The sequence below is a fragment of the Apteryx mantelli genome, chromosome 25, assembly GCF_036417845.1.
Source record: "Apteryx mantelli isolate bAptMan1 chromosome 25, bAptMan1.hap1, whole genome shotgun sequence".
Lineage (NCBI taxonomy): Eukaryota > Metazoa > Chordata > Aves > Apterygiformes > Apterygidae > Apteryx > Apteryx mantelli.
Genome location: NC_090002.1, coordinates 9,629,252 through 9,645,415, shown reverse-complemented (window position 1 = coordinate 9,645,415; position 16,164 = coordinate 9,629,252). Strand labels below are relative to the sequence as shown.

Genomic DNA, 16,164 nt, shown 5'->3' with positions numbered 1-16,164 from the left:
AAATACTTTTAGCTTTCTTGCCTAATACTGAAGCTTAGCTACTGCCTATGAATCACAACTCCAGGATACCACTCCATGAAATAAGCCACGGAAGCACCTAATCAGACTAGAAAAAATGTTTCAGCCATCCCCAGCTTTAGTCCTGAAACACAGAGCAAGACACCTGAATTCCCACACACGAGCCAAAACGTTCCTTGTCACAGTAACTGGCCTAGACAAGCATGCTGGAGGTATCCTGTCTGACAGGAGACTAGAAGGAAAGTGGAATGCTACAGTGTAAGCTAGGAAAAATTATAGTAATTTACTATAGTAATTAGCTTTAAGAGCCAAGACTGACTTACAAGACACATTAAGATGTTAACTACCCCAGTGGTGATCTGCTGACTCCTCTTGAAGGAAGGAAAGACGGAGGGGTAGTCAGAGACCCTGGGCTACAGCTAACACCGCCACCCAAGGGACCCAGCAACTAGGGAAATATAGAATTGAAGGGGCCACAAAATCACAGTGTTTAAACTTCTGCAGTGAGGCATAGATCATCCCCAAGTGCTCTTAAAAACCAATAGTGAAGGTAATTCCATAATATTCCTTAATTCTCAGCCTTGCCCAACACCATGCACTACCTGATTTCAGCATTATACCAAATTAACTAGATGGAGTTCTAACATCAAATTTAAGCCAAATTTATTTTCATCTTTCCCCTGGCAACTACAGAGAAAAATAACTATTCTCTACTTATAAATGGGGTCATAATTTTCCTAATTTTTCCATAATTTTCCAGTTTCTGGGGTTGCTTCATGAAGAAGAAAACTCTGCTTTGTGTTGCTCTCTCCTGGCTTGCTCCAGTTTGTCAGCATGATTTTTGAATTGCACAAGAATATTCCAGCTAAGGCCTCATAGCACAAGCTAGTATTGAAATTTTGAATTTTACAGCAGCTTGAAGCACAAGTAAGAGCAGACCAACCCCCCAGCAAAGCAGCTACACCACAACAGCTCCAGCTGTTATCTTTATGGCTCTTACTTTCACAGCTTGGAAATGCCGTATCCCAGCCAACTCCATTTCCTGAAATCACACATGTGGCAGAAGACGACCCCTTTAATTTATACCTAAAGAAAGAGAGGAAGTTTGATAATTTTCAGAAAACAACCCAGAAAGGGTTCTTCGCCCTCCTCCCCAACCATTGCATGGATACAAGAACAGAAGTTGCTCCTGCTGTGAAATGGGATCCGGACACATCAACAGCTACTGTAAACCAGCAAATAAGGGCTGCCCTGACCTGACAAACAGGGAAGCGTATAAACTTTCAGAAGCTTCAGCAGGAGGGATCCCTCACCAGTGTGTCAGCAAGAGGCACAGGAATAACTCCCAATCTAGGAGCGAGGGAACCACTGCCTCCTTTTCTTTGTAAAGGATTGAAATGAACTCGTTTATACTCCCAGACCTGTAACAGTTTCCTGGGTTTCTGTTGAACTGTGTCTCAGGGTGCTGGTGACCTAACATAGCTCAGTAGAGCTGTATCCCACCCACGCTTCCAGTATGTAGTTGGAATATAGAGCTGAACTGAAGCGGTTCGTTGTATTACTAATCATGCACAAGTTGCCACACTTGCTTGTCTCACTGAAGGCATAACACAGTTTTACTGGGAACTTGTATTGGGAAACTGGCAGTGGCGGGGGCTGGCGGATGTATTGCCTGTCTGTGAAGCGCGTCCGGATCCCTGCTCCCGACCTTCAGCTTCAGTCCCTTTTGAGTAGTGATCCACTCACTCAGCATCACAGATGAATTTCACTGTTGTCTCAAACTGGAAATTGTCTGCTATTACTTTCCCATTCTCTATTTGTGGAACAGAACATTGCTTTCCTAGAGGAAAAGAAATCAGCATGGGAATTACTTCATTTGTCTTCGAAGAGTGACGCCAAGTGACAGCTCTTAACCAGACTTACATGATCAAGACCAAGACCTCAGACAGGCTTGCAACTGCGCCAAAACTCAGCTGCACTGAGAGACGCCTGGGGAGGCCTCTGCCCCCCTCCTCAGCAGAGGAGCCTGGGCTGTAGCATAACAAGCGACTGGATTCAGTCCCAGCCAGAAGCAAGAAAAGGCAGCAACCTGTACCAGGTACAGCATGGCCCGCCTGCAGCAAAGTGCATGCCTCTAAAAGGCAGGTTCTTAAACCAATAAGCCAGAGGGCTAGAGCTAAATAAGACTGCTAGCACAAAGCAAATACGCAGCACAAAATACACAAGAGGATATGCCGCCGCATCAGTCTTTAGCTCTTCCAATACTTCAGGAGTTTTTTCGATACGTGTACGAGGTGTCTTGGTATGAACAATTTTGTCTTCATTATCAAGAACAGCACAAAGTTTTTGCAGACCTTTGTTATGTTAGAACTGTACTAATGTGATATGTGTTACTCAATACTAGTTTTACTATTTACTATTATTTACTACTAAACCAGTCTCATTGTGGCAACATTGCATGTCATTAGTTCAGTGTTTCTCTCTCGTAACAGTGATTACAATCTAAGCTCGTTATATTGCAGCAGTTATGCTCTGTGAGTCAAGTGGGAAAGGCTATGAACAGGAACCAGCAAGAAATACAAAGCTCCATGGCACAGTCTCACCCATACCTCTGACTGTCCTCAGAACATGCCTTACTAAAAATAAAGAGAAAAAACTGATGCACAATTACACTCAATTGCAGTTGCTTCTCTGGGGATCACTTAGTATGCACACGTGAGAGAGACATCTGAATTATGGGGACTTAGAGGGAGAACTAAGCTGCTCTTTAGTTTGTTCGGAAAACAAAGCACTTGACCTATACACATGTGATAAATGTGCACTTGAAGGCACACAGACCTTGTTCTAAGTTTATCAGAGTAGACCAAAATGCTAGATTTACCCCCATACACTTTAAAGAGTTCAGCAAGAAACTTCCAGGTGTGTCTGCACAGAGATGGGCATGAACAAAATTTCAGAATAAGTAACATCTCGAGCGTGTAAAGGTCACTAGTATAGTCAGTCAAGATAGGAGAGGAACAGAGATACTCACGTATGCAGAACTCGGAGTCTGCAGACCAAGTTGTATTTATCAGACAAGTAACAACAGAAGACTTTCCACTTGCTGCAGTATAACCTGGTTTACACCCGTAAGTCAACTCGGTTCCAGCAAGAGACTGGCTGCTCGCAGTGCCTATTAATTCGGCAAAAGTGAACCTTGGAGGAGCACCACAGTAACCTAGCAATTGGAGGCAAAGGCAAAGTTAGCTGCAGAAGAGCACCCAAAGGGTCTCCAATAACAACAGTAACTGACTGTTTGGGAGCGCACATCATTTTAACCGTTTTGGTTGTCAGTGTCCTGGATCCGGTTTGCATTTAGCCCATTTAGCGAACAGCAGCATGTATCACAGTTTGCTTAACTGGAGGAAAGATGCAGATTGAGCAGCATCTCTGCTTCTGAGATGCTACTTCGCTTAACACCAGCCCAGTCTGAAGGACCTGGATTCAGCTGAGCTCAGCATCCCAAAAAAGTCTGAAAACTGGTGAAGCAAGAGCATCAGGTATAGAAAGCAGTTTCTCCTCTCCTTTCAATACATTTTTGGACCATTTGCCATTCACAAATAGCTTAATGTCTAAATATATAAGTGGCCTGGGCTGCCACCACAAGGACTCTTAACCTAGCATACTCCCCAGGGGCTCCCAACACATGGCTACAACTGCACGAGGTTTGGAAGCTGATCTACTGAACAGGCTTATATGCTTATACTTACGCGGGTCACAAACTGGCAGAGGTGGCTTCCACGTACTGTCGGCTTCACAAGTAACGATATCACTACCGATCAAAACGTGACCAGGATAACATTGAAAAGTGACCGTTTCTCTATATGTGTACTCAGTGCCGAAACCAGACAACTTCTCCCCATTTTTCACTTCTGGATTTTGACATTTGACCACTGGAAGCAAACATAAGCCAATAAGAGTATTTGTTACAGGAAGGAAAGGCCCCGCAGTGCCCCCAGAAGCATTATGTGAGAAACAGTCGTTATCAGAAGTGCCTCTACGAGAGGCAGGTCCTTCGTGCAGTGCAGAACCAAGCACATCACTAAGAAACGGCACAGATCAGAGCTTCGTTCGTAGGAAGCCCTGGGCATAGGCAGGGAGAGACCCGCTTTTCAAGAGCTTTTAAGAACTGGAACCTCCTGAACAACTAAATCATTTTCATTCACACTTCCTGGAATACCAAAGGGAAAATAAGTCTGGTTGCTGCTATGGGAACTGTGCTGCTGTAGGTGTAGCACCTCAGCCATTTCACGCCAGCCGTGGTCTCCAGCCTGCCTGTGGTTACCTGCCTGCTCGGCTCTGGTCTGCAACGCAATGCAACGCTGTCTATTCTAGATCAATCTAGATTATAGCAGTGGCTTTCCATGGGCTGAAGAATTTGTTAAACCAAGCCCTGCCTCTGACCACGACTTGGGAGATCACTGCATTAAGCTTTTGGGAATCATTTAAAACTCAGATGAACCTTCTCATATTTGTCAACTCATCTGGAAAGCACAGTTTCACATGGAGGAGGCAAGAGAAATGAAATCAAAAGAAAACAGAGAGAAAGAAAATATTTACCTTTGCATTCAGGGGCTGGACCACTCCATATCCCATTCAATTTATCTTCTGATGTACAGTAAATCGTGGACTCTCCGATGAGAGAAAAGCCATGGTGACAGCTGTAAGTAACAGCTGAGCCAAAGGTAAAGTCTCCGTTCTCAGCATTAAGCTGTCCATTTGCGATTCCAGGAGGCGGCAGACAGGGAATAACTGCAGGGAAAAACAGCAGCAGAAAAATGTAAGAACATTTCCATCAAATATGGAGCCAAAAATCTGTCTGCTAAGAAGGTATTAATAAAAGCCAAAGAAAAAACAGGGAACAAGTCCTAAAGCAACCATTTCAAACTAAAAGTCTTGAATGCGTCTTCAAATTCTGAATGTTTTCCAGTTTTTAAAATGGGTAAATGGTACAACAGCAAAACAGCACCCTCTGCCCTAGAGAAGAGGCCTCCTGGAGGCAATAAACTTGGTCTAGCTGAGCAGTCAGGCACCCTCAGCCACCTTTGAGGGGGTTTCTTGCCTTTGCTGAGAACAAGGCTAGAATACTTATTATAGCAGCAGACAGCGTCAGTCCATACAGCACCAACCAAACTCTTGGAAGTAATTTCTCTTTCTGAGAACTCAGATTTTGAACGCACAGGCATGTCTGAAGGCATTCCAGTCCTTAAAGAGCACAGCTCTTGAGAAGCACTTCAGCAGCAGCCGCCTGAGGAGAAACGCGACACAAGTAACCGAGCCTCCCCAGCAGCCTGGCGGCTACGGCGCGCGGGGCCAGGAAGCCTGCCGCGCGGCCACGCTAGCCGATACCAGCCACCAGCCGCAGGAGCTGCTTTTCTTGCGGATCCCACTGTAGGAGCTGCTGCCAACATCCACAGATCCCCCTTGGTATTTCCATTCCCATTTCCAAAGGCAGCATTTGGGGGAGAAGTAAGGAGACAGTCTCATTGGAGGTTGATGTAATTTGGATCAAGGGCCAAGAAGAGAGAATCAACCTGCCTTTCCCCAAACTACCAGTTCTATTGTAGCAGCCTCAAGGAAGAGATGTGCACAAAGCATTTAAGATCCTCTTACTCTCGCAGATTGGAAGCTGACTCCAAGTAACGTCGTTGTCTTTAAGTATACATTGTGCAGATGAACCCCCAATTAGTCGGTACCTAAGGAAAGAAAAGGTTGAATCTCTTTAAAAAAAAGAAAAGAGTGAAAAAACATGGGAAATTCAAAAAATTTTATAGTTTCTAATGGCATTTTCTAGAGGAGCTGAACCTCTGGGGAAAAACAGCCCTCCTGTAAAATACAATCTGCTCAGTACCCAGAGAAATGCAGTATGATGTAGTGATAAGATGCTTAATACTGGTAGTGGGCAGGTTCAGGCTCAGAGAAGCTTTAGCAAGACAGCACCCTCACCCTGAGCCCGCACAGCCCGGGGACGGAGGAGTGCTGCTTTTTTAGAAGGGGGAGCTTAGCTCCCCTCCCTGAAAAACAGTTGCATTCCTTAAAGTGAGAGATTTTTGCAAAGATTTCAACAAGGGGGTATTTTTTTAAACTGTGGTCCACTGATGGCATCACACCTGCAAAGGGTTTAAGTTTGCAGCGTGTGAATTTGTGTCTTGCTTCACAGTTTCTGCAGACAAGATAGCCTGCTCATAAGCTGGGCACTCAAGCCCTTAAGAGTCCCTGGGCTGTGCAGCGCAGTGGTAGGCCCACACAGAAATTCATTTTCTGAACAGAGCTGGGTGTCACTGACTTACCTTAAGCTGCTCTCTTTCCCTCTCCTCCCACCTTCCCGGGACACCAAAGCTCCCTTTGCCCAAGACCTCTTAGCTAAGGTGCAGGCAGCCGAATCCATCGCACAACAGCAAAGGCACCTGCCGGACACCTGCTGCTTCTTGGATATAAAATGCATTAAGTATCTTGCAGGAGCCAGCTTAAATGCTGAATTACTAAACAGGGCCAAGAGGAACGAAGAAAATTATTGTGAAGGAGCTGATAACAGTTTGCAAAGAACAGGCTCTTGCACGCAGAAGATAAGCTGTCCCGAGAGCAGCGACAGGCGAGAGCCTGATGGCCGTGGCGCCCCGCTCTGACCACCTCCTCCCGTGCCTGTGCTTTCCAAGGAAACAGCTCCAAGGCATCAAAAAGCCTCCGAGGCTCCGGCTCCTGCAGGTGCTGTCTCACGGCCTGAGCTCTGCCGACTAGCCCAGGAAGCCAGGCAGACACTTACCCTTCATTACAGGTGAAGTTTATTACCGCTCCAAATCGGAGATCGGTTGTGTAATCAAATTTGCCATGTTGTATATCCGGTGGATCGCATAGCTTTCCTGCAAGGACAAATGACCAGCATTAACTTTATTTTATGCCATTACGATGAGTGCAGCTTACATGACTGCTTAGTGTTGTTACAGACCAAATGACCGTTTCCCAGGCAGCTGCCTTTCCTCGCCAGCAAGTACCAGTGCTTTTGGAAAAGATTAAGATCCACATTAAGTTCTGAGAAACTGAAAGTTAAATACAGCCAAGGACCATAAAGGAGCAAAGATTTACAGAGATGTAGATGCTTACTGAGAAAGGAACTGCAAAAGAGACCCAGAGACCTCAGCACGGAGGCCCTTGTCCGCTGCAGAAGGAGGGGAGAGACACCCGCCGCCCGCCCCAGGAACGGGACGGGCCCTTACCGCGGGTCGGCAGACAGGACCGAACCCCGCGGCCGTTCCCGCACCTTTCCTGGCTGCTGTCCGAATGCACGGCTGCCCTTACTCTACCGCAGCGCTCGCTCTGCGTCAGCGGATGGTAAAGTCCGCCGGCAATTAAAGGGAGCAGAGATCACCTCCCAGGGATAACAATTTCTAAGCAGGAAAAGCAGCCACGCACGGACGTGCAGGGCGTTTGTCCAGCGGCTGTAAAAAGCGCAGCCCGGGGAGCACCTCCCTGCCCCGCGCTAAGTCCCGGCGGGGGTCGGGGTGCACCCCGGAGCGCCCGCGCGCCCGACACGGGAACCCACCGATGCAGAAATCGCTCTCCGCCGACCAGGTGGTGTCCGGGAGGCAGGTGACGTAGGGGGACTTGCCGCTGGCCGCTGTGTACCCCGGGCGGCACCGGTACCTCAACTGGGTCCCGGGAGGGTAGGAGTCGTTCAAAGGCAAGGGGGGCTCCGCGAAGGGGAACCTCGGCGGCGACCCGCAGTCGCCTGGGGGCCACGGGGGGAGGCTTGCGTCTGCCCTTCCCCACGCAGCCTCCTCCCTGCGCCCAAGCGCTCCCTGCCCCCGGCCCCCCAGCTCGAGCCCCCTCCCCTGGCCCTGGCACTCCCAGCCCCATCGCCTAGTCCTGCCCCCCCCCCCCGGTCCCAGCTCCTTCCCCTTTCCCTAGCATTCCCATCCCCTTTCCCTAGCATTCCCAGCTCCATCCCTTTCCCCTGGCCCCGGCCCCCGCTCCTTCCCCTGGCCCTGGCACTCCCAGCCCCATCGCCTAGTCCTGCCCCCCCCCACCCCGGTCCCAGCTCCTTCCCCTTTCCCTGGCATTCCCATCCCCTTTCCCTGGCATTCCCAGCTCCATCCCCTTCCCCTGGCCCCGGCCCCCGCTCCTTCCCCTGGTCCCAGCCCCTCCAGTCCCATCCTCTTCCCCTTCCTCCGCCCCCCCCCATGCCCATCTCCAGCCCCATTCCCTAGCCCCGGCCCCCCCAGCCCCATCTCCATCCCCTTCTCCAGGTTCCCCCCATCCCCATCCCCTTCCCCCGGCCCCGCTCACCCCGCGCCCCGGGCAGCGCCAGCAGCGCGGGCAGCGCCAGCAGCGCGGCGCCGAGGCAGCGCAGCCCCATGTCGCCGGCGCGCAGCAGCGCAGCGCAGTGGAGGCTCCGCCGGGCGCAGCAGCCGCGCAGCAGCCGCGCAGCAGCCGCCAGCCCTTTCCGGGGCGGGCGGGGGCCGGACCGTGCCCGCCCCGCCGCCGCCGCCGCCGCCGCCCCCTGCTCCCGGCGAGCAGGAAGCTCCCGGGCACCGCGCCTCGGCTCACGCAAGGAAAAGCCTCCTCCGCCTCTTCCTCCTACTGCTGATAACCAAGCAACGCCCCCCCCCCCCCCCCCCCAACACGGGCTGTTTGCCGCTGTTTTCATTAAGAGCCGGTTTCTCTCCGGTGCGCTGTTGACAAGGCACGAAGGGGGCTTTGCTGCCCCTCCGCCTTTGCGGCCCTTCGCAAGCGGCGCTCTTCCTGCGGCTCTGGCGTCTCACGCAGGCTGCACGCAGCGCGGGCGGCCAGAAGCGGGAGGAACAGGTTTTTCCCCCGATGGTCCTGTGACATGGAAAGGTTTTATCCTCATTTTAAAGATAGTAACCTAACGCACAGTGTGCATGACTTACCCCAAGCGATACCGCGAGCCTACGGGAACATGGGCCCTGCAGGGGATGCTCCCACGCTTCTTCACTCTGCCGTAGCATCCTGCGCTTGCTTCTCAAACCAGCCAGAGGCCCCGGGCTCTCCTCCGGCTGGGAGAGCGATGTCCCACTGGCAGCAGGCAGATTTTCCTGCCTCAGGCTCCCAAAACTGGACACGAGCAAGTGTGGGTACCACTACTACAAGTTTTCTTTACAAACCTGTGCTAAACACAAACCTTATCCCCCGACACGCATGTTGTGCTTGAATCTACATAACCCTCTGCTAAGCGCTCCTCTCCTTTTTGCTTTCATACAGAGGTTTCGCAGAAAAAAGAGTATTTTATCTTCAGCAATGGCAAGGGATCGTCAAACGGGGACAGTCGGGGAGCGCAGCCAGGGCCTGGGGAGCAGCTCAAGCGTTCAGATGGCCGCTGCCTCTCCCTCTCCTCAAGGTAGGACACTGGCGTCAGGATCGCACCCGTCAGCACAACCACACGGACGTGGCATGTCCAAGTTGCGTAAGGAGCACCTTGGCAGAATTAGATAACTGCAGCTTTTTTGCAATCCCTGTAGCACTGTCCGTCTTCTGCCAGAACGCCAGTGACATAAATCTGCTGGCAAACGCCAACATACTGGAGAGGCTGTTTCTCCGTTCCTGCATTCTCACCATGGATTTTGTCTCCATGTCAAAACAAAACAGACTGCGAGCCAGCGAACACCAAACACAAGAGCAGCTGGGTTTAATGCTCTGGACTCTTCCTTGCTGCATCCACAGCCTGGCTTTTGGAAAGAGAATACGGCTGGTCCATGAGTACTCGGAGCTGGCCTGGGGAAGGTGATACCTTGGAGGAGGACACGGGTCCCCGAGGCGGCGCTCCGCACTGCTCCAGGGTGGAAGCAGGCTTTTCCCCAGCAAAAGTTTCTTGCCCCCGGCGTGGCTGCCTGATTCCTAGGAAAGGGCACGGACGCCGCTGGAACGGCTTTGCAGGAGAGCGACAGTTATCTCTGAGCAGCTGGTGATTCAGTCAGGGCAGAGATCAGCATCATAAAATCATTTCAAGCTATCTGTTAGAAGGTTTTATCAGTGAATATGGAGAAAAACAACAACTCAGGATACCAGTATTCTTTATTTAGTATTCCCTTTATTTATAAAATAGTTTTACTATAAATACTTTATGCTTCTTCACTCATATTTGCACACTACTAAATGAACCTCTATAAAAAAGGTTTAAAAAATAGAAGTAAATCCTGCAAGACTGCATGAACAGGATGCTTACTATGAAATTATTTTCCTAACAGAGAGAAACATTCACTGACTTTAAAAAGTTCATTTTAAGAACTGCAAAAATAGTTTGTTTTTTTTTCTTACTAAAGCATGAAATAATTTAGGCACCAAAGCAGCAGGGAGCTGAATCTGAATTATGCTCGGTCCTTCGTCTTCTTTACAAGGAGCTGCTTGCTGACTGTGAAGTAGGAAACTTAATTTCACATTGCCTTGAATTTAAACCTCCCGCGAGGACGTACCCCGGCGCTGGCAGAGGTGAGCGTGGGTCAGCGCCTGGCAGCGGGGGCAGGCATGGCAGGCAGGGGCGCCGGCAGGCACCAGGTGGGCGCCCGCCCCAGCCCCGGCCCCGGCCCCGCGCAGCGGGCAGCGGTAGTAGCCCGGCACGTCGGTGTGCACGAGGGAGAGGTGCACCTGGTCCTCGCAGTCCGGGCACACGGCGCCGTCGGCGCTGCGGAGAGACGCGCGGGTGAGCGCGGCCGGCGAGCCTGGCGCAAGCTGCGCTTCGTGCCAAGCCCGACAGCGGAGGCTCCCGCTCCAGCAAATGCCAGCTTTCCTTAACGGCTTAAAACATGTTGACTTTGTAACTCAAACAATTAGAGATTCATAAGCACGGAACTGAAAAAGGCGCTTGCAGGGTTGACAGCGAGGGCAGTGCGAAGCTGCTGGAACAGCATGCAACAAATGACCTATAAAAGAAGTACTTACAACAGCTAGGGCCAGTGGAATTACACCTCAAGCCATGTTTATTTAAATCAAATAATTGCGAATTTGCCTCTATAAACTGCGATTCTTTTAAACAAGCAGCTTGCTTTGTGACCCTGAGGAAGCACAGCAGACTTGCACAAGCATACCTGGGCCAAAAACCGAACAACTAGACACGCGCTGTCCCTTCCTTTACCGCATCGCTGTTCTGCCCCAAACAAATTGATAACTGCCAGTAGTGGAACAAGCGCTCTGCAGCTGCACGGAAAGCAGGCGCATGCTGCGCGCTCTGCTAAGAGCAGCCCTCACACTCTTTGCCGCTTAATCAAAACCAAACCGTAATGGGCCAAAGCAAACATGCACGACCAATCCGAGCACCACCGGCTAGCGAGCTGGAGAAAAGCAGCGATTCAGAGGCGCCCAGGGAAATCACGGAACGTTGTCTAGATAAACCTCGCGCCATTTGTACACCTCTCCGTTTTCCAGCTGCACCTCTGAGCAGGCACCACGCATTCATTTATTCTGACACAGGGCTATACCCAAGTGCGACCAGAACGCTGTGCAGCTCAGCCATTTTCTGGTTTTAAGCTAAAATACTAACTTTCAGTTTTCAGCACTCTGACCACCTGCTGTAGCACCACACCGGTGAGAGGAACAACCTGCACCGACAGCACTGAACTCACCCCGCTTCCTGCCGGCTGGGAGCTCCTGCCGGCTCCGCGGGCGCTGCGGGAACGCTTTCGCGCTGGCCGACGTGGGTGCGCAGCCAGTCTTCGCAGATGGAACAAACGTGAGCAGGACTGTGGAGAAGCACAGTCGAAGACAGGCGATGTAACAGAGGTCTTTTTAGGGAGACGCAAAAATCATCTGTGAAGTTCACCACCTGCAACTTCCCCTTAGGTACAGCCCTACTCTCACTGAGATTACTTTTATTCATGCCCACCGTGGCATCTGTGTATTTTTAAGTGGAAGACAGAGGAGATGATACCTTTCATGGTCTTCGGGCTGCTCTGCTTCACACCTTTCCAAAATTTCTTCTTCTGCAAAGTTTCTCCTCTGCAAATCTGGAGTTTTGTCAGTAGAACTGAATAGAGAGAGAGACAACTGACTGAATATAATGCATTGCTAGAAGGAACAGTGCCTTATTGAACCTTTTTTTTTTCCTAAATAGTAAATACTTTTGCAAAAACCAGACCATTAAAGGAACTTACAGGAAAAAAAAATCCCTAGGGTGGTATATTACCAGTATTGACCAAAAGTCATCACTCAACAAGTTATTAAAGCTTAATGCTAAGGAGTTTAAAAGCTAGACAGGGCAAGACTTTATCATATGGGGTCTTTAAAGTTTGCCTCCATTCAGTATGTTGCCTGAGAAAAAGCCTATGCTCTGTACTTTTAGAAAAGCTGAAGGCAAACCTAAACCACGTGAAAAGCGAACACCACTTCTTCATGCATTGCTAAGTATTTAACTTTTGGATCTGTATTTTGTGCCAATCTTCTTTTATGGCTTTTAAACTTGCATTTTTAAAATTGCAATCTTTTAGATTTCACAAAATAAGAAATGGGAAGAAGGTCCGTTAGAAGACAGCATCCTGCAAAATTACACGTGTACACGGACTGGCCATAATCCTTGCAAGCTCAGCAATTCAAACTGCAAAGCAACAGCAGTGTTTACCTTATTTTCCCGCTTTATCAGGGTACGTATGCTTTTTTTTCCCCCCACCCGAAGCAACCCATTCCTCCGTTGTTCTACACGGATCCTTTCCGAATATCCCCTCAAAAGGAACAGCCCGTTTCTGCCGGGGGAACGAAGGCCCCCTTGGCCCACGCACCTTCCGCCTGCCGGGTTTTGGCTCTGGGCGCCGCTGATGCTCAGGGCTGCGTAGGTGGGACCGTGGCCGTGCTGGGCGCGCAGCCAGTCCTCGCAGGTGCCGCAGACGCGGCCGGCCAGCTGGCCCAGGCGGCCGTGCAGCCGGGCCTCGCAGCTGGGGCACACGTGGCAGCTCCCGTGGGGGCTGTGGACACGAGACAAGGAGACGTGCTGGGGGGGATTTCCTCCTGCCGGGGCCTGGCAGCGGCTCGTTCACGTCAGACGCTGCCAGCGAAGCGGCTGCCGCCGCGTCCAGCCAGCAGCACGTTCATGAGAAAGCAGAGGTGTTAGCACCTGAGACTTGCAAACTGCATGTTCAGCCGAGGTGAGGTTTGCAGCTACAAATAATACCTTCCTATTAGATCAGCAGGTGCACACCAGCTTTGGGGCACCAAGGCACCTTCCTATTAGATCAGCAGGTGCACACGAGCTTTGGGGCACCAAAGCACCTTCCTATTAGATCAGCAGGTGCACACGAGCTTTGGGGCACCAAAGCACCTTCCTATTAGATCAGCAGGTGCACACGAGCTTTGGGGCACCAAAGCACCTTCCTATTAGATCAGCAGGTGCACATCAGCTTTGGGGCACCAAAGCACCTTCCTATTAGATCAGCAGGTGCACACGAGCTTTGGGGCACCAAGGCACCTTTCTATTAGATCAGCAGGTGCACAGCAGCTTTGGGGCACCAAAGCACCTTCCTGAGGTCTACCTTCCCCCCCAGCTCTGATTCCTAGATGCCACCTCCAACAAATGCACCAGCTGCGCTCCCCGGGCTTAATGCAATGAAACCCTCAGGAGCAGATGTCACCGCATGCCTCCTGCTTCAGCGCTCTCCTGGCACTGCCTTCTGCAACGCACGTGCAGCAACAAACGCTTTAAGTGACGCCACGGCCTCCCCACCTCTCCGAACAAGCAAACCTACCAGAAAAAGTCATGCCATGGCCCAGGCTGCTTTTCATTATCTGTTACTGCTTGACTCATCTGCAGATCCATTCTCTTAATTTCATGCTTTGGGGAACCTGTATCATAAGAACTGAAGAGAGAGAAAGGAAAGAAGAAAATTTATAGAATAAAACAAAATGTAACACAAAGATAATACTAAACCACACAAACATACACCTACTGTAAATTTCTATCACTCGAAGCTTAAGAGGAAACACCTCATTTTGTACTATCAGACTGACAGTAGCAAAAAGCTGAAAATGCCTGAAGAATTATGAAGACTAACTTAGGCTCACTTACCATTTTTTCTTTTTTTTCTTCCACCTCATGACGACCCAAACTAGAAGTATACAGACTCCTTGGGAAGCAAACAAGCAAAAAGCAAGCAGCAAATCTGGTGAGCAATTTAAGTGAAATATAACAGTTTGATAAAAGACTGACAGTAAAATTCACTGCTCGGGGGCTGACCACCACCACTGAGAGGTTCCTGCGCCCCCACCCCAGTCAGAATAACGCGAAAACCCCTCTTATCTCCCTGGACAAAGACCACAGGAAATCACTATTAAAGGGTGTTTTTCACGCTGATGTTCTTAAACGCATGATTCTGATTTATTCAGTGCTTTTACAGACAGCCTCCTGTTTGCTTTGTATTTTAACATACTCATCCTTTTTGGTATTCACTCTTTTTTGCAACAAGGATGTTCCAGGCTTCACTAATCTCTCATCTTTCAAAACTTGCCAAGCCCTTTTAAAGGAACTTTCTTAATCACAGAGTGACAGGATGTACAACATTCGGTGTGGCTTGTTTCATTTCTTCCTCAACTGACATAACGTTTTATACTGAGACATCTGCAGTTGTTTGCAATGCTGTTTCATTATCCAGCAGAGAAACGCACACATCCTGACCAGAGACACGAGTTTAAAACTAGGAGTTTTAAAAAGAAGAAAACACAGTAGTGACCCCAGATATTAAACTACAATAACAGCTTTGGGTTAGAAAAGTATATTCTCAAATTTAAATAACTTACCAATGCAACTAGGGACAAGGATAAATGCTAGAGAACAAAATGAAGGAATTGAGATTAAAATAATGGAGTCAATTTAGTGCCGATAAGTAATAAAGAATAACCAAAAAAGAATGAATAAACCAATAAAGATAACCAATAAAGAATAAAGAACGTTCCTTAATCTATGCCCACAGAACAATATTATTCAAACCCAGATAACCATAATACTCCTGAGAAGACAAAACATTACTAAACAGTTTGTCATTAATTACTAACATCTCATTACGCTCTTCTTGAGTCCCTCACCCCACCTTTCTCCACCGACAGAGCTGAGGTCAACAGCTCCAAGCTACCTCTGCCCTCGGCAATATCCAAATACAGCCGAGATAATGTCAGTGGTTTCGGCCGAGATGCTGGGCCGTAGGGAGGGAGATTCACGAGTCAGGAAGGCTCGTGCCTTCCTGGGAGCAGAGAGAAAAGGGCATTAGGCCAGTAAGGAGGCCTGTAAAAATCCCTCATAAACTGGAAGATGGACCCACCAACGGAAATGAGGAAGGCACAATGAGCGCAAGAAAACCAAGAGCACACGGAGGCACAGGTGCCCAACTAGGTGAAATTATAACAGTCAAAATGCCCCGAGGCAGAAAGCATTTCCTGAACTCTCACCAAAGATATGATGATTCTCTCCTCCTTCGTCTTCTAAGAGTTTAGTTGGGTTTGTCACTGCCATAGTGTCAGCTATCGAGAAAAAAGCTAAAAGAAAGAGCAGTTAAAACGTATATATTATATAATTCACCATGTATATATAATGTATATAATACTCCACTGAGGAGTAAATGCAGTGGGCATGTGGCCTCTGATCTGTGGTAATGGTGGTCTGAGGATCTGGAAACGCACCAACAGTACATGCTCCTGGCCAAGGAAGATTTGTGGTCTGTTCCTCAAGACGTGCCCAAGAACGTCGTCTCAAAGAACTCACACATTTTGTCACTTCTCTGCTGACATGGGAAGAGGCCCACGTTTGCAAAGGACAAAGCTATAGACTGTCAGCAAGATCACTGCCAAGTATCCCAGAAAGGCTCACAAGATCCAGGCACGACTCTGACTACTGCATCCTTTACCAAAGACCTCAGACTTTAATTTTTTCTTTCTAAGGACTCAAGCATTTCTCTGATTTATATGAGAGCTGTAAAAGAGGCAAAAAGGAACCTCTTGGTGGCACTAAAAGTCTTATGGGTAGGCAGGCGTCTACAGTCCCTTTTGGTTTTACTCCCCAGTTGCTGCCGGACATTAAATATAAAACCATCCTGAGCTTTAGCCCACCTTCTTTCAGCTAATGACACATTTCAAACATTCTTTTAAATAAAACGTTGTCTGTCCCTCTTGAAGGGAAAAATA

The 16,164-nt window shown here is 49.2% G+C and overlaps 1 protein-coding gene across 1 annotated transcript in view; it reads right to left on the bottom strand.

Annotated features, from left to right (window-relative positions):
- The window catches only part of CR1 (complement C3b/C4b receptor 1 (Knops blood group)), a 90,153-nt gene that overhangs the window by 34,037 nt on the left and 39,952 nt on the right, over positions 1–16,164 (bottom strand). Inside the window, exons 32-48 of the mRNA XM_067310442.1 lie at positions 15,433–15,519; positions 14,788–14,814; positions 14,060–14,153; positions 13,740–13,850; positions 12,780–12,962; positions 11,936–12,031; positions 11,631–11,747; positions 10,468–10,693; positions 8,341–8,554; positions 7,598–7,783; positions 6,821–6,917; positions 5,671–5,753; positions 4,618–4,809; positions 3,768–3,950; positions 3,050–3,235; positions 1,765–1,858; positions 1,019–1,104 (exon numbers count right to left, since the gene is read on the bottom strand). Of these exons, the coding sequence (XP_067166543.1) occupies positions 1,019–1,104; positions 1,765–1,858; positions 3,050–3,235; positions 3,768–3,950; positions 4,618–4,809; positions 5,671–5,753; positions 6,821–6,917; positions 7,598–7,783; positions 8,341–8,554; positions 10,468–10,693; positions 11,631–11,747; positions 11,936–12,031; positions 12,780–12,962; positions 13,740–13,850; positions 14,060–14,153; positions 14,788–14,814; positions 15,433–15,519 (2,262 nt within the window). The remainder of the gene's footprint in view (positions 1–1,018; positions 1,105–1,764; positions 1,859–3,049; positions 3,236–3,767; positions 3,951–4,617; positions 4,810–5,670; positions 5,754–6,820; positions 6,918–7,597; positions 7,784–8,340; positions 8,555–10,467; positions 10,694–11,630; positions 11,748–11,935; positions 12,032–12,779; positions 12,963–13,739; positions 13,851–14,059; positions 14,154–14,787; positions 14,815–15,432; positions 15,520–16,164) is intronic.